Source organism: Cylas formicarius, unplaced genomic scaffold, assembly GCF_029955315.1.
Source record: "Cylas formicarius isolate icCylForm1 unplaced genomic scaffold, icCylForm1.1 PGA_scaffold_1__22_contigs__length_36826433, whole genome shotgun sequence".
Classification (NCBI taxonomy): Eukaryota; Metazoa; Arthropoda; class Insecta; order Coleoptera; family Brentidae; genus Cylas; species Cylas formicarius.
Window position 1 is genome coordinate 3,690,850 of NW_026844264.1, and position 23,612 is coordinate 3,714,461.

The window sequence follows — 23,612 nt, forward strand, 5'->3', positions numbered from 1 at the left end:
TACCGAAAATGCAATAAATTTTGTTTTTTCAAAGTGAATTGTTGTTTGTTTTTTTCAAAGTATATATCACGTTCCAAACCCTCAATTCTAAAGTTGTTATTGACTTTTAGGGTAAATGCTAATGGACCCAACACGATACCATTTGGTACGCCATATGTTTTGAAGTTTCTGGGTGTCTCCGATAGTGACAAACTGAATCCTCTTATCTAAGTAACTTTTGAATAACTTGTAAAAGCATTTTATGGCTAAGGTTTGACAATATGATTTTTATAGAAACCTCCATGGACGTCGGTAGTCTTGATTACTTGAATTTATCTAGCGCTATGCACTTTTTCTTCAAGCATGAACGTTATAAATCATTATTGAACTGTAGAACTTTGTGGTCTTGGCCGTATTTCATATGAGCAGTATTGTGTCTATGATGATTTTTCACTTTGCGGCAATTGTTGGAAACGTTCGTTGTCACTTTTAATAGCAGAAAGTCCGAAACCAATGATCGCGTTTTCTAATTCACTGGATTACTTGAAATAAGAAGCATTTTTAAAAAGATGTGCTGAAAAAGGAGCTATTGCAGATTGTAAATTTGAATAAACCTGTTTGGACGAAATATGCCTTCCGACATATAATTGTGAATTGCGTAATAAGGGTTTTAGCAAGGTGACAAAATGACAAACGTTGAAACCTTATTGAAAGAGGGAATGAAGATTGTGAAAAATGAATGTAGTTGTAATTAAAAAACACTGTAGAGGTAGTTATTATTTCTCCAGAATTGAACCAACATTGTTATTTATTTATCTACTGTTCGACTTTACGTATGGATAAATATGTTATAACACAAATAATAACGTCAAAAAAAGTTCTTATCTCACTTTTTCCTAATACATATTCAACACTTCGACTTAGGAAATGAATTTCGCTCTTAATTCTCTTTTTTTTAAGCTTGAGTATCATGGCCAATTAATTATTAAACTTAGCAATCATATTATAGTATTATTACAATAAGAAAATGTTAAAATGTTAAACATAGAGAGTGGGGGTTTCCATTTGGAAAAATTGACTTTACTTTTTTATAATTTAATTTTAGAAACTTTTGTACATTTTCACTCAACCTGTATTAATTTTTATCCAAAATATCCGGTCAATATATCCCCCTTTTATAAAGAATCCATTCAAAATTAAATATTAAGGCTCCCTTTTAGGAATTTTTTTTTTACATAAAATTCAAGATTTGCGGATTTCAGTATGGGCCATATGTGAATTTGCGACGGGTGTTAAGCTTTGAAAAAGAAAACAGCAAGTTCTATTCATCAACAACCGACGAAGGAGGATCCAGAAAAAATGTAAATAGTATTGCCTGTGGCAATTTCTTTGAAAAATTAACGGTATTCTATTCAATAGCTTTTTTTTCTATCCTTCATTGTACTTTGCCATGCCATTGAAAAATTTCGCTTACCGATCAGAACGATTCTTTTGCAAAATAACCTAATTCATTTTTTTTTCTCAAAATAATATATTTTTGTTTGTTTAACCTGCTTACTGGAAATCTTGTTATTGTGATTTTCTGGATAAGTTGATGGAATGCGTTTGACCTGTTCCCAAATTGCTTCTGATGTGCGACCCCTTTTGACTCCAATTACTTTCGTTGCAGGAAGGAACACCTTGACACTTTGAGTGGCAAACGACGTCTCAGACTATGTGACGGGCAGGCCCGAGACGAAAGTGAAAACTGTTAGTGATGCTTAGAGGACTCCCCAGAGAGTAGCTGTCTGGGACACCCACGGCAATGGCGCAATGCTCTCCCCTTGGACTGTCACTTCCGGCGTTAATAACGGTGGTGGTGCTGTTGGGGGTGGCCCGTGGCAATCAAGGTTTGTATTTCGCATATTACTCGCGCTCCATTTTCCTCGCCTCATCTTTTTTTAATACTACGTGTTATTATGTCTGGGGCGGGTCGAAAATAAAATTCATCATAACGAAAGGCAATATAATAACGACGGCTTAATTTTTTTTCTTTCTTTCTTCTTTTTTCTAAATGGTTCTCGATCGCTCAACAATTGAACGTAGTGGCGTGTTAAAATTTGCATTTCAACAACTAATTTTGCGGTTTCTATTTATTAAACGCACCGTCCATATCGATACAAACGTCCGTAAATTTCTCCTAATTAAAATAATATTGAAATAACCGTTTTTTTTCAAGAGCGCGCCATTTACATGTGTTTATTTTAAAACGCAACGACTACGCACTTTCTAATCGAGTGCAAGCTTTAGCGGCGTTGTCAGATGGTGTGTATTTTTTTATTTTAGTTTCTCATAAGATGTAATTTATAGGTTTTCTACCATTACTAAAGCAATAATCTTGCTTCTATTAAATAAATAACGGCAGATGAGTAAAGAAAACTTTTTCGAGGACAATAACAAAAATAACATCGACACGAGACAACCATAAAGAAATTGACTTGATAATGGAGTTCAACAGTCAAAACCTAGATCATCCTGAAATTGAAAATTCAAACCTAAACTAAAACTATTGTATTTCAACATCACTTTTCAGTTTTAATGATATTGTAAAAAAAAATACCAAATCTTGTAGAATCAGCAGAACACAAATTCCACAGTCAGAATCTCTACCAAAGTGTATCTTATTAAACTAGATTGTTTAATATTAATAAATTAATATTTGCCCCTACAGTTTTTGAAATATCGACATGAAAACATGGAGGTTTCTCGAGATGGTAAAGACAATTACATTTTTTCGAATAATATGTGAAGGGCGCTAGTTAGCGTTTTCGTAAAAATTATGTTTTTTAATCTTTGTGGTTTTTAAAATATTTATATTGTGTTCGTTAATTATAATTAATTATTATTAACGTTATTATAATTTATTAGGTTCAATGAACGTTAAAATGACATCATAGTTACCGTTTATGGTGTAGTGGTAAGATATGTCCCATGTGATTTTAGTGATAAATAAAAAAAAAAATAGGTACTCAAATTAATTGAAGTTTTCAAGAAAAGGAAAATTCGATTATGCAGCTGGTGTGTAAAGATTCTTAAAATGCTTAGCAGTCAATGTTTTCATTGTTTTCTTGCTTATTTTCATGTAGTTTGTCTGGACATACCTAATTAATATGAATGATGTTTTAATGTTTGGACATGCTACGAAATTCGTTGGAATTCCTAAGAATTTTAAGAAGCTTGTGGGGACGTTCACCCAATAAAAAATATCGAGTCGTATTGATTAGAAACCATCATGAAATCAGAATACTATGGCATTTTGACTTTTTCTGCACGCTTTCTCTGTGTATAATACCATATTTTAAAGTAGTGAGTAGAAAAAAAAAGGTTTATCAAGAAGACAATACCAAAAACAAAAAAATTAACCCATATTTATTCCAAATTCAATGAGGATTCGGAAAATACTTTTTATTTTTAAGGAAATCAGTGCATATCTTTTTCTCATTCAAAAATGTTCAGTCAAAACGCTGCTGATAATGAAAATATCTCGAAACAGAAAATGCATTGCTATGCTTAAATTCCCTAGAAATCATTCATACTGTCCACTATAATTCCACTACGGTTTACCCCTCGCATTTTCCCTAATTAACCCCACTGTGTACACTAGACTACCACAATGAAAAATTAGGTTATAATTCAGTACCCACGAGCAAAGTTCCAGTTGGAACATTAAAAATTATATTACTGGGCATTACCATCACTATGTTGGACGTAAACTGCGTTTCGAACGCCGTTGCAGTTTGCAGACTCAACAGGTAGCTCAAAGTAAATTAGATCCGCGGAAAAAACGGATCCCGGGGGGGACAATTCGATCCTATCGGGGCAATTAGGTCCCCAATGAAATGTTTTACTACTGCGTCACTAAATTCTATAAACCGTACGGGTCCCCACATGGTCCGCGTTTTATCTACCATCCACTTTCGTAATTGCGGACCGATCCAATCAAGATCCGCGGAGAGAAAAGTGCCTTCCGATAATAAAAGGCGGCGCCAGCGGCGTCCCCCTTGAAAGTCCGAGCACATGATATAAATAAAACTATGCTATTTCTACTATCTTCTCTAAAATAATCAATTATACACCGATCTAGTATACGGAAAGTATCATTTTACCACGTTAGTTTCGTTTCCCACGGATCCGAGCCACTTCGAACATTCCCGGAGTATTACCCTCACGGGTTTGGGAGTAATCGGATGTTTTCGGAGATATTACCTCACGGCTTGAATTTTGGCGTTTGTCAATTATGACGGCCATATCAATTAATGTATGAATGAATGAAAAACTATTGGTTGTTGAAAAAGTATAGTGTGCAACAAGTTAAACTTAAAAAAAGAAAAACTTTTTAAGTCACTCGTTTATTGAGCACTGCCGTTTACTGCACTTTTTGCATAATATACCGGGCTTTTTTTATTAGTTTCGGAAATTTCAATTTAATATGTCGCCTTTGAATTATTTTCTATGCTGAGTTAAATGGACTCTGAAATTTTGACATGTTATGGGATAAAAATTTAATACTGTGTTGATGGTACAACATTGAGTCGGTTCAGCCATTACTTGATAAAAGCTCCAATAATTTCAAAACCAGTAATTTCTTGAGATTAAGCAAGAACACTTAATATGGAAAATTGTTTAAAAAATATCCCCATGAGAAAAAAGGTGGGCACACAATATGGAGTACCCTCCCCCTTTAACTACGCTCTTGTAAGTAATGTTAAGCAGTTATGTCAATCATAGCTTTTATGATCCGATCAGAGTTGTTTGTGGCCCATTTTACAGAGCGCTTTTTTTTGTTTTTTGGGTACTGGCTTATTTACCGCACTAAATAGCCATCAAGTCACAATAGTCATCAAGTCATTTCTAGACTTTAAGCAAAAATGGCGTTCTTTATAGCCAATAAGGGATGGGTTGGTCTGTAACTTTTTTAATTACATCAGAGTATCTCATAGATGATCGGCCTGGACTTCTCTTTCTTCATGCATATTGATAGTTATACTTAACTCCTCCGACTGATGACTTCTTCTCCCGGTCCAGGGAATTCTAATCTAATCTAATTCTAACTACATTTCAAAAGAATCAATATATTTGCGTTCTCTATTTGAAAGTATCCACAATTCTGAATGGCATGAGATCGTCGGAAATACCAACGTTTGGACCAGATTCATTTTAGTGTTCTTGGTTATGTATGAGCTGTTTCATATTTTCATGTTATTGACAAAGACTATTCTTCTCGTAACTTCCTCTACACATCCACCCATGTTGCTTATTGTTGACACCAGATATGTAAAGCTGTTTACGACGTCATGGTTATACACCATTATTAGTTTTGTTTTGGTTCTGTTTATGGCGGGAACAAACTTTCCACTCTCCGGCTCAATTTCCCCACATTATGGCTGCGCCAAAGATGTTGGTGTGTAAGTGATAAAACGCACCCTTGTGTCACACCTCCTTGTGGCCAGAAGTCTCGACTCATCATATCTTCTGTTTTGACTACAGCGGTACTTTGCAAAATTGCAATGATTTTTCATTTAGTGATTTAAGTGATCCGGAACGCCCATCTGCTTGAGTACTTCCCACAACTTATCCGAGTTGACGAAGTCGAAAGCCTTGTTGTGAGTCTAAAAACCACATTACCATGGAGACATTATATTTCCGGCGTCTCTGCCCTTCACAAAGCCGGTCTGTTTTCTTGCAATTTTCTTTTTTCACGTAGTGCCCAAGTCGGTTATTTATTTATGTAGCAACACTTTGCTAGTATGTGACAGCAACGAGGGAAAGAGAGAGAAAAACTTTTCTCGTGTAGCGGAATCATAATCGATCCAGTCTTCCATATTGGATAGGATTGTAGTTCTGAATATTATTTTTTAGTTTTTTTTATGGCTTCTTGTACTTTGCTCTTAGGTATATCAAATGATTTCTTTCTGAGACACAGGTTTTATAACCGCTCTAACTAGAAATTAATGTGTTTCCAGATCATTTTTGAAACACCCTATATTGAATGACACTGTTTTGGGCCACCATAGGCCAGACTATACTTCGTATTTTATTATTATTTAAATTCTCTTATCGGGCCCCCCAGTGCCGCCGGACACGAATTAAAATCAAGCCCGACCATCTAATCAACATAAGTTTCCCGTAATCGGTTGCGGCGGCGAAGGGGGTGGCAATTTTTCACACGCGCGCTAATGGCAGGCCAATACACGACCGAGGCCCGTTTTAAGTAAAAACCGCCTAATTGTAATATATTGCCCGGTAATTGCCGCCCGTTCCGGGCACTCCGGCCGATTTGATTGGTTATTTATCGATAGTTCGACGCGTAATAAACTTAATGAGATGTTTAGGTGCCGACAAAGCCCCTAATACGTCGCCTATTAGAAATTACTAAACGTTTTAATCACGTCGTTGAGTGTATTTTAGTGGACCTGGCGTCTCGACTTTGGATTACACGGCGCGTCCGGTATCATTAGGTATCAATCCCTTCGGGACATGCGTAAAATTTTAACTTTAACAAAAATGCGCGGAATACGTCACAGAAAACAAAAGAGAAATGTGATTATATCCGTCACTTTTCACTAGCGTCGGCGTTGCCTGCTTGCAGAACAACCGCAATAGGAAGCCTCGGGATATTTGAATTTTTATTGAGATTGCGATGTAATTTAATTTTCATTTACAGTGAAAACTCCCTATAGCGAAACTCTGTATAACGTAATTTGTTATATTATTAGGTCTCTACACAAAGATATGTATTAATCCAGTCTGTATATCGAATTTCTCACTCTCTATACCGAAAGAAAAAAGGGCACACCAGGTAAAAAAGTAAGGAATATAGGCCGACTCCTAATTAATAGAGTCTCTTACCTTCTCACAATTCTCAGAATTCCTTACAATAATAGTCTAGTTGCCGAGAACCTGGTCGTCCTAAGTGTTTGTCTCGTAGTAAGCGATTATGTTGATGCCTTTATCGGTATGTATAAAAGCACACCATTGTTTCAAACAGTTCTAATTTGACTTAGTGAATACAGCGAGCATGGCGAGTAAGCGAAAAACTTTATCTCTAGATGATAAAGTTGCTTTAATTCGGGAACGGGGCGAAAAGGAAAGTGATGTGGGACGTCCATATGGGCTTACATCGTCGGCTATATCCACAATTTGGAAGTGCAAAGAAAAAATCATTCAGGCTGAAGCGGGAGGTAGTTGTAATAAAAAACTAAGAAAGCCAAAATTTGAAGATTTGAATCGGGCAATGTTGCAATGGTTCCAACATCAACGTCTTCAAAATGTACCAATCTCTGGACCTATCGTAAAGCTAACAGCAGAAAAGTTTGCCTAACAGCTTGGCATTATCGATTTCAAGGCTTCGGAAGGATGGTTGGGGAAGTTCTAACAGAGGCATGGTATAAATTATGGACAGATAAGTGGCGAAGCCTGTGATGCCGAAAGAAACGTCACTAACGATTGGCTGGAGAAGACGTGGCCAAAACTAGCAGAAAAGTACCCTGCTGACGACATTTTTAATGCTGACGAAACTGGTATTTTATGCAAAATGAAGCCAGATAAAACTCTTAAATTTCGAAGCAAAAAGTGTGTGGTTGGAAAACTTTCTAAAGAACGTATAACAGTGTTAGTAGCTGCCAATATGTATCATGGGGAAGATGCCCCTCTCGAAGAAATGGTGAAAATACAAGCCACAGTACGAGATGCGTATTGGCATACTAAAAAAATTCAAAAGAAAATAACCCATTATTTGAAACATTAAATGTAGTTCTTGAATATTTATATAAAATGTTCCTAGGTAGATGTTAAAGTATGTATATAAAATAATTCAATACTACAGAATACATATGCGTATTGTTATTTTTCAAGTGACTGTAATTTTTTATTTTCAATCTCTTCAATTTCGCTGTATAGAGTTTCGACTGTATTTGAAAAGCAAAATAAGCTATATAAAACGAGAAATCCAAAATACTCATTTCGAGATTATTGAAAATTTAAAAAAGCGCTTTTTTTTTAATTAGGTTCTTCAAGAAAACTAAAGCAAATAGAGTTTATTTTATACATATTTTTCTGTTGGGAGTGTATTAGTACATGATGAACATATTATTTAAATTTTGGGGATTTCTAATTTTGATGTGGACTAGTCCGTTTTCGAAGCATTTTCAGTGGATTAATGTCTAAGTCTAAGTTTCAAATCGAGTTCGCTATAGCTAAAAAAAGTAATTATGATTGATTGAGTATTTGTAAGAAATTTGAAATGGTGCCTCACAAGAGAATCTAGCTATTGTATTTTTAACCACTCGACTTTAGACTTATTTACATCAATGTTTCAGTGTGAAATGTTATTTTCCATTTTTTTTGTGGAAAATAATGTTGTTTTGCCCATGCCAATAATTTTAATTCTTTTGTGAGTCCAGCCAAAACAACCATATTCCACTATTTTGAAATAAAAAAGTTAGGGAATTTTTTTTTTCAGTCTTGGTGGCCCGCTAATCAAAAATTTATCATGTATTTTTTCCCTAACATAGAGCTTTATGTTTATGTTCTGGCCTTCACAGGGACCGGAATACATAATTAAATACACGATGCGATTTCTTGGTGACCCCGAGAAGCCACGGGTTCATCAGAAAGGAACATGTAAACATCCTTGTTCCCCATGTTTTGAATTCCGAAGCAATACGCTTATAGTTGTCGCTTATAATAGCAAACGCCTGTAGATAGTAGCGGGATATATAACGTCTTTATCAGATCAAATATGATAACTGTAACTTCAGGATTGTTTTTAGTATTCCTTATTAAATTCTCCGTTGAACGTTTTTCTAATTACAAAACTTGACGCTGGATTTGTAACTATTTTATTATACAGTTAGTAGAGTTTGGTAATGCTTAAATCAGGAGCTAAGGGTATTTTACAAAAAAACTAACCAAAACTAACCAAAATCTCGCTCACAAGTAACCTGGCTAAACTAATAGAAATATGCGTGAAAGTACGTCTGATAAAGTATTTAGATAAAAGGGACCTGTTTGCACAAGCACAGAGGATGTTGTCTTCTGCTTGACCGACCAACCGTAACTTTATGGAAAATAAAAGGTGTATTGAGATTTTACTCCATCTGGGGAATGTGTTTGGCATTGTAAATATAGAACGCAATGTGTTTGAATCAATAATACCTTAAGTAATGGCTGACAACAATATTTGCAGCTGGATATATCTAAAGTATAAATCTATAAGTAAATATCTAATAATATATGGATACAAATTTATAAGTAACTATGCGCTAGTTGAATCAATATTGAATTTTTGTGTTGTTGAACCATTGAAAATAACGTGGAAATATGTACTAAAAATCATATTAAACAAAAAAAAAGCAATATCCTATGGAAAGTCTAAAGTGTTGCAAATTCATTAAAATCTATATAAAAGCTAAGCAATATGTATCTTAATATAGTACATCACGGTACAAGACACGCTAAGAGAACTAGTGTAATTATTCCTAAAATAAGGTTAACTCAGTGCCAAAAGAAATTATTATATCTTACACCAGTACTTTCTCCAATAACTTTTTTCGATTTTTTTTCAAAGAACCTTCCCACGCTATCGTAATACTTTTTACAAAACTTCTGGATTCCTCCTGCGTCGGTTTCAGTCAAACTCTGAAGAAGCCAACAGGATGATTTGCGAAACGTCAGCAAGTTCGACTCAGCAAAAACCGACGCAGGAGGAATCCAGAAGTTTTGTAAAAAGTAACTGTTTTCGATGTATCTAACGCGAAATATGTTTGAATGCAGTGTGTGAAAAATATCATACTATCTACAAATCTTCTAGTCGCTTGTCGATGAATCGAATTTGCTGACATCTGGCCAATCAGTTTCAGTTAAGCTCTGAAGAAGCCAACAAGATGACCGGCGAAACGTCAGCAAGTCCTATTATATATATATATATATATATATATATATATATATATATATATATATATATATATATATATATATATATATATATATATATATTATATTAGCTGCAAAAATTTCTTTGAAAAATGTGTAAGAAATCTTTTGAAATTCACCGAAACGAAAAGAATAATTTTTGCTTGCGTAAAATTTTAGGTTTTTAATTTCGGTTAGTTAGATTTCGACTGGACTTTACAATTACTTCTTTTTATATCGCTTATACTATTCCCATTGCGTTTTCTATTCTATTACTATTCAACATATACAAGTACTAATTAAGACATTCTAGATATACATAACTAAAGATAGAGTTAATGGTGTAATTATGTTATTGTAAAACTAAATTTGCACTGTGTAATTACCAATTCAATGTAATAATCCGCTCTTAGTGCTAGATTTATATTGTAAAATTTAATACTTTAATAGTACTTGTCTGATATTCAGGTAGTTAATGATATAGGTTGTATTTTTTTTATCATTTTGTAAGTAAAGTACCATTAATAGTGTCAAAGGTTTTTTAGTTTTGCAGAAATAGTCGACACGTATCTGTGTTACTGCTGTCTTTCAGTTACTCACTGATCCAAGATTGCTGCTTGGAATGAAAAAGAACCGAAAGAAATTCACTCGGTGAGCTTCGAACCAGATCGCAACGATGGCGATAATCACCGAGGAGGTAACGAACGTGACGAAACGCGCTTGTCATTCGGCCATTATCATTATTTTTAAATCGTTAACAGGCACTCGCGATATTCGCACAGTCACTAAGAAAAATGCGCTGACGTTTACAACTCCATTCGTTATAAAAAGTTGCGCTTGTCACAACAACGTCTTTTCAAAGGCCCCTCTTCTTGAAACCGTCTTCGGATAAGAATCTCCATTCTATACCGCCTAAGTTGCTCATTCCCAAATGTCGTGTGGTTACTTTACCGCTTGAGGATGAGCTACCTAGCGCGTCTGTACTCAAGGGAAAATTAAAAAAGACAAAGATAGTAGTACTTGCAAAATCGCCTCGTTGAACTCAAAATAAAGAACTGCGGCTACTGCCCCTCGTGGGGAATCGTTGAAGCTTACTGGGCAGGAGTTGTAACACTGGAATACTGAACCGGCCGAATCCTATTTCTTCATACAAAACGTTATTTTTTATTTTCCTATTGCTTAGTTATGTTGCTTTAATGAATGCCTTGTAAATTTAAATAAAGTTTAAAAAGTAATAATAATAATAAATAGCTTCATTGCTTTAACCATTAATAACAAATAATTTACAAAATTATATCCCGAATTAAACTTATTGACAAAGGGCTAAGAATGTCAGACACCTGATCTGACAGCCCAAAATTTAGGGAAAGGAAATCTTGGTAGCATGCATTTTAATTACCCAATTAACTTATTTTTGAAGACCAATAGAGTCAGAGAAAACTCTATTAAGGAAATATATTGAGACCCCGTCTACTGGGGACATCTTTCCAAAATCTAATTTAAGAGAATGGGAGAAGGGCAAGAAGTTTATATTGATTGAAGATATTCAACCAGCTTGATCTCAGCAGATACAGTCGATACTTCCCTATATTTTCTAGACAATGCACGAATGCAAAAAAGGCTTTTAGTGTCCTGTGAGAAACTGATGACTTCCATAAATTGACTTTCTATTACTGTATGCAATCTTTAATTTGCTTGTAGAGTGCCCTCCAAATTTCAGCCGAGACTCTAGAGCAAAAATTTTGCAACCGCTACAAAAAGACAGAGTTCTTTATAAAGAATTTTAAGTTGCTTTTAATATTATAAATTTGATTATTTAATTTTTATTTTCAAATTTCATCCCTGCGTAAGTAGTAAGACATAATTAAAAGAGACGAACGGATTTGATTACATAATTTACACAGAACAATAATTGAATCATGTGATTTAATAATTCGCATTAATAACATTATTTAACAATTTGTATAAAAAATGCTGCAGATACAGCTCTTCTTCTTGGCTTCTTCAGTTTCAGTCAAGCTCTGAAGAAACCAACAGGATGATTGGCGAAACGTCCGCAATTTCGACTCAACAAAAACCGATGCAGGAGGAATCCAGAAGTTTTGTAAAAAAAAAAATGTGCTTACGCATTGCCAAAAATTGTTTAATGTTTTTTTATTTTTGATGTTCGCGCTTAGGTAGAGCAGAGCCGATAAGCACCTGTGGCTAATGCATCACTGAACTTCCCGATTTTCTACATTCAATTATGATGATGTTATGATATTTTTTCTCATATTTGTGTATAAAGATTACTGGTGATTATTTAAATAGCAAATAAAAAATTAATTTTGCGCTAGCCTTGCGACGTGTCCGATTTTACGTATCGATTTATGAAAGCTAATTATTCCCTACACCCGGACATTATTAAAGCGTATAATAGAAAATTAAACGCATACAAACTGCGATCGTAAATAAACGATGTAAACGGAATTATTTACGGCGTCCCAGATATCGACGGGCCAATGCAAATATTATAATGCTATCGGATATATTAATGTTCTGGACAAAACTATGGATATTGCCGGATTACCGTATTTAACCGAATAATTAAATTTTAATTCCGTCGCGGGCGCGCGCCGCTGGAAAAATTTTAATCGAATTTGTATCGGGATCTCGCGCCGATTTATTCTGCCTCTGAAGCCGAGCCTAGGCTACACAATGAACAAAAAACATCATAGGTCAAAGTAAATGACATTGTTTAATACTCAATAAGATTTGTAGGTATAGATAGATACATAGGTATAGAATAAATTAGAAAAATTTATTAAGTATAATCCACGAAACTACAAGTGAAGGGTACAGGGCAAAAACCCCGTCATCGCATTGCATTTGAGAAAAATGTATTTTAAGGTTTATCAATTAAATATCAACAAAATCAATCAAAATACCTGAAAAACTTTTATTTAAGCCTATAAGTACAACAAAGCAACCAGTCCGAAATTTATGGCACAAATTCAAATAAAACGACTACTTATCTTATGCTGAACTCCCAGCATCAATTAAGGAATCACTTCTAGCTGCAGGGAAGTCACTGGGGATTAGGTTTTGATAAAACATCTTTGCTTCTAGGTTTTTCAGGAATTTGGTGAAGTGAATTAAATCCTCGTGCTTAGCAGCATTAATAGCCGGTTTCCCAATGTAGCAATTCATTTTGAGATGTTGTGTTGATGGGTTGTAATTTTTCTATTGGACAAGAATAGTAGGTCCCAACGTATGTTAGTTTGCGGTAAATTAATTGTCTATTTGCCACCTACATAAATTGACGATAAATACTCAGTGCAGTTCTGGAAACTAAAGTTTTTTTTTTGACCATCCCACGAGTCACAAAATATGGCGGGCTCAATTACTTCTCGAGACAAAATTTTAGACACAAAATTATTGAACATGGAGTTGAAAATGAACGTTGGCGCCTTTTTTGATGAACGTGGATATTAAAACTGATAAAGTTTAATTGACTTTGTAATAGACATCGTTGCTGGTAATATTCGGAAAATGTAGTTTTTTTTTAAATCCAGTGTAACTGGTTGAGGACTTGAGGGATTTCTTGCGAAGGACCCTCTTTAAATCATAAAAACGATTAAGTTTCTTCAAATGCGCTTCCTGTTTTCTTTCTTTGTATTGAAGGTCCTTGGTAGCTTGGCAGCTTTCTGCCTTTCAAGAGTCACAAAGACTCAGTATGTCTGCGAGGGTGCCCAAAGGAATCATTTGTGTTTTTAGTGAAAAAATCTCCGAAAGACTCGTATGACAATTTGTTCTGTGGGTTTTGATTGGTGTACATTACATATAGTTTGGCAGCAATCAAATCTGCCCGCAGATATAGTCTTTGAGAATCCTTAAGCGAGTAGTGGGATTTGCTTGCTTTCAGCGACAACAAAATATATCCATGCTCATCAGCGTTTCTTCTGATAACTTGTGGCGCCTATGACGAAAAGAACAAACGCTTATGCCATTGTTTTTGTCACAGTTTATAAAATATTGTTATACCATACGAACAAAGCGTTATATTTCAATTGTAATGTAATGTATGTAATGTAAAGACAAGCACCAACTTAAACTTACACACCTTATGAAAATTAATCATCAAATAATAATGATGTTAGAACTATGACTATCAGTGTCAACATAACATCTAAACTGTTTTTTTTTTGTATTCCCAGCTTTTTTTCAAACAATTTTTTATTAGTACTTGTAATTTAAAGAAAGTGTCTTTTTCGTCTGTGAATGACCATTCGTTTTTTGGCTAATATGTAAATAAGGCAAGTGGAACCCCTCAATCCAGCTGATGACAAAACGAATAAGTTCGCAATTCCGCGTCACCGTTCGGTGTCATTCGACACGCCACATCCGAAAAACAAACTTTTCAATTTGAAGTTGATTCCTCTGCATAAAAATGCCTACACTCTGACATACGGGCTGCGACATGGGAAGTTCCCATTCGATCGACTTCGGTCTTCCCACTTTACCCTAGTTTATTCCTTGAAATATGCATCCATACAGACGCGAGGGGCGAGCAGTGTGTTGGTGTATCGGGTCCCCTTTTTCAATTTGGTAATGCGATGCTCCATAACAGGCAATTCCATCACGTAATATCAACTGTTTTGATATCTTTGTTTCGCCGACAAAATCACTGCCAGACGTAACTGTATGTATATTTTTCGTTTTCAGTTTTCCGACTACGCCGATGGTCAATTTACATTTTTTTTTGTCCCTTCCTATCGATTTTGGGAACAACCTGAAACAAAATCCTCTAGATAACGGGAAACGGTTTTACACAGGTTATAGACTATTCTGTATAAAGTGGACTGTTTATTTTGATAGTGGTGTTATTCTATATTCTCTTGTTTCAAGAAAATTAGAGGTTAGCATATCTGTTAATTAAAAAATGTGGGCAAATGATATGAAGTTTGGCAATGCTTTTATTGTTTTATAAATATTTAATTCGATTATAAATATTTGTTTGCTCATTCAAAATTAGACAACTGTAAAAATCGTTTAATTTCAATTTCAGTAAATCAAAAATCACTTAAAATATACTTCATTTTAATCCAATTTTGATTGCAAAATACTCATGACAAGACATAAAATTTAATTCTAGACCCTAGGTTGCAAGACATCGATAGTATTTACTTATGCTCTGAATGTGGCAGTGTTTCGAAATATGCATGATGTATCGTAGGTAAATAGGGTAGGAACTGCTTCATATTTATATAATTTTGGTAAGTAATAATAGGGCTGACATTTTGGTACAAACTTTATCGATGTTCCAAGACGTATAGGCAATAAATCAATAGTTTTTAATTAAACATATTTGCAACCAATTGACCTGTTTGACATTTGTGTTTTTTTTTATCTGTTTTGTTGAAACGAAATTCTCTCGTTTGTGGTGTGTATGTAAAACTTCCACAAAATTACGAACCTGTTGCCTGCAGAACCTCGACCAACGGAAAAGTGAAGCCGCATAAACGTGCGATTTGCGTAGTTAGAGTAAAGAACAAAACATATAAGGAATCGACATGGCTAATAGTGACTGTATGTAACTGCAAAATTTTATAATAAATTGATGTATTTGGCTAGCAATCGTCGAGATTTTCTACATATAATTTTAAGAAAGCTAGTATGTACTAGAAATTCTCTCAGTAGAGGTGTCGATACTGCGAATACAATTGGCTCAGCCCTACCACCATCGATCGCTGAATAGTTGCGCAGTTTGCCGTGTGATTAGAATGCAATTGTTAGAAAAAATAGGACTGCAAATAAATATTAAATTATTAGTATGAAGGCAGTTACTGTCTTTAGGCAGGTAGGACCTCTCGATCAGATCAATGTCATTCAATATTATTTACTTCGCAAAGATTAATTTTAAAACCAACAGCCGTATGTAAGTAAGCAATTTTGATTTTAACTACCAGTGAAGCTTCAGGAATAATTGCTGATTCTACTATATTTCATTACAGCTCGAACATTTGAAAAACAATAATAACGTGAAAGGAGTCTTTTCGATATCCTGCCGCTATACTATTACATATTTATACATCTGAACACAGAGGCAAAGGATAACATTCGCAAGATAAAGTTACTAGCAAAAAGCGGCATCTGTAAGTAAGTAACTAAGTAAAACGACGGATTTATCTTCCCAGAGAGAAAGAAGAAAGGAATCAGAAACCTAAAGTAAGATCGATTTGAAGGAAAGTACCAAACACACTAGAATGGAATTAGCACGGGATAAATAATAAAAATAAAACCCAAATACACAGGTAATTCTTTACTTTACTGGAAATATGACCTAAGGTCGAAATTGGAACGTAAGCTTTTCTTTTAGTTGATGATCTATCGATATCCATATATTGTGTTCATCTGGCGAGTTTATCTTCTATTCCCAGAATTCTCGTTGTTATCATCTCTCAGAACTGCTCCTGTGGCTGTCTGTCATTTCTGTCCATTTTTCTTTTGCTTCTCTGCATTTCTTCTTAATAATCCGACTGAAATGTTTATAATTTGTTACATCGGTTTTATGTGTTCTCCTCTGTCATAAGATCTAGTATTTCTTGTGTCATGCATTCATGTGGTTATTGTTTGTTGTGAATCCTATGTTTTTTTCGTGCTTTTCTGTTATTTAGTTTTTAGACCGTTCCACACTACTTCGGTGTCGTCGTCCTCTCCAGGTGTGGCTATTGTTTTTATTTAATTTTTAGGTTTGGGATTTATATCTTTCTTTTTGTTGGGGTTCTTTAGATGTTCCATATCAACGTTCCTTGTTGTTCTGTCATTCTGAACTCTCAGAATCTTTTAATTCTGGCTAAACAGAATAATTTCAATTTGGTTCCTAACGACACTTTCTTTTCTGTTTCTCAGGTTACATCCACGTGTACAGTCTTCAAAGTTGCTGTTTAAATTTAAACGGATTTAAACGGATAATTTCCAGGGTCTGTCCCCTCTACTATTTCTTGTGCCAAGCCCGTGATATCCTTCACCATCACAGTTAATCTTGACTTTAAAATTTCCCGAAATCATCGTTATTTCTCCTCTCTTTGCGAGTCGCATCTGCTCATCTACTTTGTTGGAAAATTCTTCAATATGTTTGAGTCATATTTAAGTTCCTACGAGTTGTTTGTAGTTTCAGTAACATCACTCTGTCACTCAAGGGGACGAAGTCTGTAGCGGCCCAGGAAATTCTGTCAGAAACAAGAGCAGCTGTTCCATGTCGGTGTTCTTGATCATCCCCTGAATAATCTATGCATCCTCTCCTTTCTGCTATCCAGAGCCAGGCCATCTGGCTCCACTTAGTCCCAGTATATCGATGTTGTGCCTAGTGTCTATCTCCATTTCAGTGTTTAAATTTCGCTACCATAAACAAACTCCCAATATTTATTACATATCTCGAACTATTCTATGTTTCTTTGGTTCTTATTAGTATGCGACGGGGAGATTCTTAGTGCCCGTTCCCCATTTAAGGGGTGCCCGGAATGAGGGCAGTTCGTTTTCTTTATAGCAGTGAGAAAATCGTTTTTTTGCTGATTGAACTTTTCCGTGTTGGGTACTGTACCGGTGCAAATCATTCTTTTTGTGCTACAGCCGGATTTTGATGATACTGCCACCTCGCACCAATGTCTGGATCAGACGCTACCCTTCTTAGCTTCACCTTCATCCCTTTGAGACCTTACGTGCGTGGTAATTCTGTCAGCAGCTATGCTACCTCCGGCGTCGCTCTCTGGACCATCAGAAACCAGAAATAACATCGTGTGTATTCATTTTAAGCGAGGCACCCAATATATTGTAAAAAAGTTGAAAATATTTCAATTAGTTATATTTAAAAGGTGAAAAACTAATATTTTTATTTTATATTTTATTTTCAATTATTTTATTGAAAGTGTGTCAAGTTGAATTATTGTGGCTTCGCTATCATGCGTCATATTTTTCTTATGGAAAACAATTTTGTTTACTTTTTATTGGGGACTAGAGGAACACCTTCATAATTCTGCTAAGCTGTATTTTGAGTAAGTGTTCTCCAATGATGTGAAATAATCCAGCAAATTTGTGCAAGTCAATGCGAACTTTAAAAACTACTATTTTGTATTTTTTATATAGAAAAAGTGACTTTAAGAGTCGCGACAGACGAGTTGTCGGAAAAACGGGTTTCGATGACGAACAATGGTGGGCGTAGGTGCAAAATCCTGAAGAATATAGTTACCGGGGCGCAAAAGGTCACTTCGGCCTAACTCGGTAGCGACCGCGCAATACGAGTCCCTACTTGGCGTTATAAATCGCGGCGGCGATGCCCCAGAGAATATACAACAATTAATTTAAGGCTCGCGTAGCAAAAAGCGAGCCATTTTACATAAATTTACATGGCGAACAACCGGTAGGTTTTGACAAGATACATGCATAATGTCCATTTAGCATTTTACTTTGGTTTTATTGCGTTCACTTTGGCGTTTTGTTATCCGGCAGACTTTGTACAAGACGGAAAAGGATATTGTTCCATACCCGTGTAGTTCCGACCTACGCTGAAAATTCGTGCGCCATTGTTATTTTTTTGGAGACAATTCCCATCGGCCCAGAGAAATTCGTGTTGAGTTTCCTTTGAAAGAATTTATTACTTATAAAATAAGAGAGAATAAAGAAATAAATATAAATTTCATGGAATTTTAATAATTATTTCGTTCAATTGACCAGTCAATTGACGAATCAATTGAAAAAAAATTAACCGGTCAATTCGACAACCTTACTCACAATGGCATAAATTTTGATGTAAGAATTTTACGCACAATAGTATAAAAATTATAAATCTGTGCTACTAAAAATAACAATATAAAAGTCCAATTGCCATTTTAATTAAAAATAATTTAACTTACAAATAAATGTATCTGCTTCCAACTTAGCAGCATAAATTATTATTAACTTAGACTCTAAGTAAAAATAAATTTTCTGGCAATGGCATTGGTTACTCTGCATATTGCGAGTATTGTTTATTCTGGAGTACTGACATTGCAAGTGAAATTACTTTACACAGATTTATACTAAAGTAAGTAGGAACACATGAACTATTATAGGTTTTTGATATGTCAATTCAAACTACTTTTAGATAGAAGAAGGCCATAAAAGGCCAGTTATTAATCTTCCTTTACCTGCAATGTAGCAACATAAGTTAATATGGATTTCCGCTAATGAAAGCAAAAATCAATTTACGTACAATAGCATGTGTTATTCTGGAGTAATGACATTGCAAGTAAAGAGAGAAGAGAGAGAATTATTGTGGTTTTTCCTTATAATAGTATCAGGTTCAATACCTAACTTTTTTAACCGACCAGAAACGTTATTGTAGTTTCGTAATCACGAAAAACCTAAATATATCTGGAAATATTCATCCTCCGGGGATAATTTTACTGATTATCGTATTTCTTTGATTGCAAAAAGCCAACGACGAGTTAATAAACCGATGGCTAGGACGGCGCGTGCGGTGGACCAACGAAGGATTCGCTGTATAATTATCCGCGACAAAAAAGCGAACGTAGGTAGAGCGACCGCGTTCGTTCGCCGCGGCCACATTTGCCCGATTTAATTAGCATTCGAAACAAATGAAATCATAAATATTCCTCTCTCTTCCGGCTGGCACCGGTATCTCGATTGTGATGTCGGGGTAGATTTACTAGCTTCCAATTTTAGAACCGCTGGTTAATTTGTCTGGCCTAGTATGAAATGGAATGACGTGTACAATTTTATATATCCCTCGATAGTTTTGTTTATTAATAATTTTTGTTTCGATCGATTGAAACAAAGGTAAAGTTTTAATATTAATTTGATAATATAGGTACATACAAAGACGTCAACTCAAATGCACACAGATAAAAATTAGAACGAGAACCTGTGCATTGATTTAAAAATATTTAAAATTTTTGAAATATGAAAACTCATAACGTTAAACTGGAGATCGTCCTGTCAGATAGTACGATATAAACTGCATTAAAATCTTCACAGTACAAAGAACTGGACTAGATAATTCACCGGATTCCTAACTTTTAATAAAATTCGCTTCAGTGTGTTGTTTGTTTTAAACAGCATAGGTAAATTCCAATTCTTGAACACTTAGTGTAATCTACGTCGTGAAGGTTTTAATTATTTATTTATTATGAATTTTACAGGCTTCATTTCTATATTAAAACCTAGGAAAAATACTCAATTGAATTACAGATTTGACTGCTACAAAAGTAAAAAGTAAAAGTAAAGGCTTTTTACTTAGTTTCAGTTTCAGTCGAGCTTTGAAGAAGCCAACAAGATGATTGGCAGGATGAATCCAGAAGTTTTGTGAAAGGTATTACAGTCGCCTGGAAGTTTCTTTGAAAAATTAAAAGTAAAGGCCTATGTTACAAGTTAATCTAACAAGTTAGTGAGAAAAAAATATCTCATATTATCTTACGCCACGATTGCTTGAATATGATAACTAAACGTGCCTTCAGAAGTGGAAAACTCCAAATACTCGTTCTCATTGACCAGCCTCGCGAGAACAATGAATTACGTCTAAGTTATTTTTGACAGAATGAAAGAACAAGAACAACTTTAAACAGCACCATCAGGTCGGCCAAGTTTTTAAGTGCCACATAATTCATGTTAGCCAAGTCGACACCCAACTTAAAAGCTGTATAGGGAAGGAAATAGTGCTGCTCTTGTTATATTTGATGGATAATTAGCATTCCATAGAGATGGAGCATATAGGAGTTTTATGGAAATTACCTTTTGAAAATCTAATGACCACCTTTTAATAATAAATAAATAAATTTTATAAGCCTTTTTGGACATATGATTGTGCTCTCTCGAAGAACACGCCAAGGTTTTTAACATTTTCTACCGCTTTCCATTTAAGTTTATTCGTAAGCTATAGGATCGTGAAGTCCATCGCAGTCCATACCACTCAAGTGTCAGCAATCCTCCTCTAAATGAACCTGATCTTCACTGTTGGATTGATAAATATGAGAAAGAATCGACCTGTTAAATGTTTCCCACACAGTTTACCAAGTAGCACTGCATGATTCACCCTATCAAATGCTTTGCAAAAGTCTGTCTAATTAATCAACTTGATATTGCGCCTCCAAAGCACTAGCGATTAAATCCGCGTACTCGATGAAATTCAAAGTTGTTGTGAAAGCCATACTGTCAGGGCCCGATTCTTAATTTGGATTGAGTCTACTCGGTTCGGTGGAAATCACATATATAGCTATGTTGTTATACCTAAAGCTATTTGGCTGAACATTAGTCCTGCGCTATGCATTTATAAAAATCCACACCGATCATACAAATCTCATTAGAGCTTTGAACTAATTGAGCGATGCACTGGAATTAAACATCCCACTCCCCTGAAGTTAGCACTAGTACTTGATCCATACCCCACTCCGTAGCAAGGTAACCGCGCATTAACCACATCTCTGTCCAAATAATAATATTATATGACGACGTTGAAACACTGCTACTTAAAAGTGGAAGTTTAGTTGTCAGCCCTCCACAGTTTTGATAACAAATCGTCAAAACTTCAACTGAATTATGGGACGCCCTCTTACATATTTGGTGACCAAATGACCCTCCCAACTAGGCTTATATGACATGAGAATTTGTGTTTGTTGGCGAATTTGTACGATGTAATTAACCTGATCGTCGTCACTTCGTTACTAAATGATAGTGAAATGTAGGAAACTCTGTAGAACAAAGATAGATACATTTTCTAACAGAGGACGTAATTATTCTCATAGACAACGAAAATGGGACTCACCAGTTAATCGCAAATTTTCTACCTAGTGGCCTTATTAAATGATCATCGATAATTCCTAACCAAACGTTCACGACAAACTGCCCATACATCCTTACTGAGAAAGTTTTTAATTGCATCCCTTGAGAAGCTGGCTTTGTCCGAGTAGATAATTTTTGAACAGAAAAAAAAATCACCCGGCGAAAGCATTGAGAAAGAATCCATCCTCGATTCGAAATCTCTTGAACCCTCCGTACGAGGTATGAATATAACTGTTGTTCTTTTAATATTCTCCACACAGTTGATGCATCAGTTTAATTCTGCTGGTACTCGTCTCCGATTGCCCTTAAATAATATTCAGCACACCAACTTCTAATCCATATGTTCGAACTTCGCGGTGTTGGCTGGTATGAAAACTATTTTTTTCATAACTTCAATATGATGTGGTGAGAAGGTCTATGAATAGGACCCGCTAGTGTATAAAGATGACACTTCCAAGGAATTTCCGGTTGCACGCTCGTATATAAAATGCATATCTGCCATTTCTGCGTTAGTGGTATTCAACTCCATTGAATGAAAACTTATATTATCTAACAACTAAATGATTACACAACGAGAAAAATGTGAAACAATAGCGTACTAGATTTTTTTATTAGATAATTTTTTTATCTCGTTATGCATTGCTTTAGGTTTTTTTTTTTTATTTGGAAACTGTAATGGGGGCTATACACATGCAGGCAAGTCCGCGCGCAAGTGTGTGAAACGAATTGCGGCCACACACTATTCAGGTAAACCTCGAGGTTCACCAGTTGGTGGGACTTGCTACTGTGCAAAAAATGAAGTTGGCCTTCGCAATTGCTCTAAAAATCAGGCACAATCTGATTCGCTTTGAGCCGCGCTTGGAACTGAACGCGTCTTGAGTTTTGACACATACACATTCGCACTTACTCGCTTGTCTCAATCTGTACAGGCAAGTCTTAACACTTGCCTCCATGTGTATAGGCCGCTTAAGTCTTACGAGAAATTTGCAGGAGACAAAAGTTTTTGAATAAAACATAAGACAAAAAAAAATGTATCTTTGAATCGAGTTTTGCATCATTTTTTTATGTTAATGTGATCCATATATACCGTTTATACGCCACACCTATTTTCTTAAAAAATATCGAAAAAACCCAAAACTAATTTGCTCTTAAGGCACGTTTATTTGAGCATCTAATTAGCACAAACCTACACAACCTACAATTTTCTACAATATAGGCTAGAATTTTGTTAAGATATAATTCATCGCCCTGTATTCGCCGTTTGCTATCATTAATTCAATTGTGCAGTAACAATGACCTATACGATTTTGACACAATCGACAACAATAATTGGAACAGTAGGTTGGCTTAGACTATGGTCTAATTCGTAGACAATGCGAAATTAACTTCGAACTGGTCGATTGGTACAGCTTCGATGGCAATAAATCTCCTGCGGCATTTTTCCCCCGCCCACCAGGCGGTCGCCACCCCAGAATGCACCGAATTTATTGAAGCTAATTACTTCAATACTATAATTACCAAAACTCAATTCGACAACGTAATTCATAATTGCCCGCTCCCCAACAATGTCTCCGATACAACAAGTCTCTAATTCCCCTATAATTAAACTTAATAATAGGTTTAAAAAGTGCTCGTGGAGGTCCTGTTTCTCTATTAAGTGCTTAATTATCTAGGAAATAGTTTGATTGCGAGCGCGGCCTCGACCAAATTGATTGTGTCTGCTACTTGTTTGTATTTTCTAATTAGATTCAGTTACATTTCGAGCATTTGAGCGCATCGCCAAAAACGGAGGAGTCCCGTGAACTCAAACAGATCACCAGAAGATACGAAAACGTTTATTCTCTGTTTTTGCGGAGTAATTTTCTCCA

General features: G+C 35.3%; 1 protein-coding gene across 5 annotated transcripts in view; it reads left to right on the top strand.

The window, feature by feature from the left end:
- The window catches only part of LOC132697481 (netrin receptor UNC5C), a 472,678-nt gene that overhangs the window by 120,301 nt on the left and 328,765 nt on the right, over window positions 1-23,612 (top strand). For all 5 annotated transcript variants that reach the window (XM_060663046.1, XM_060663049.1, XM_060663051.1 and 2 more), the window contains one exon: window positions 1,649-1,868. In XM_060663046.1, the coding sequence (XP_060519029.1) occupies window positions 1,784-1,868 (85 nt within the window). In that variant the 5' untranslated portion in view covers window positions 1,649-1,783. The remainder of the gene's footprint in view (window positions 1-1,648; window positions 1,869-23,612) is intronic.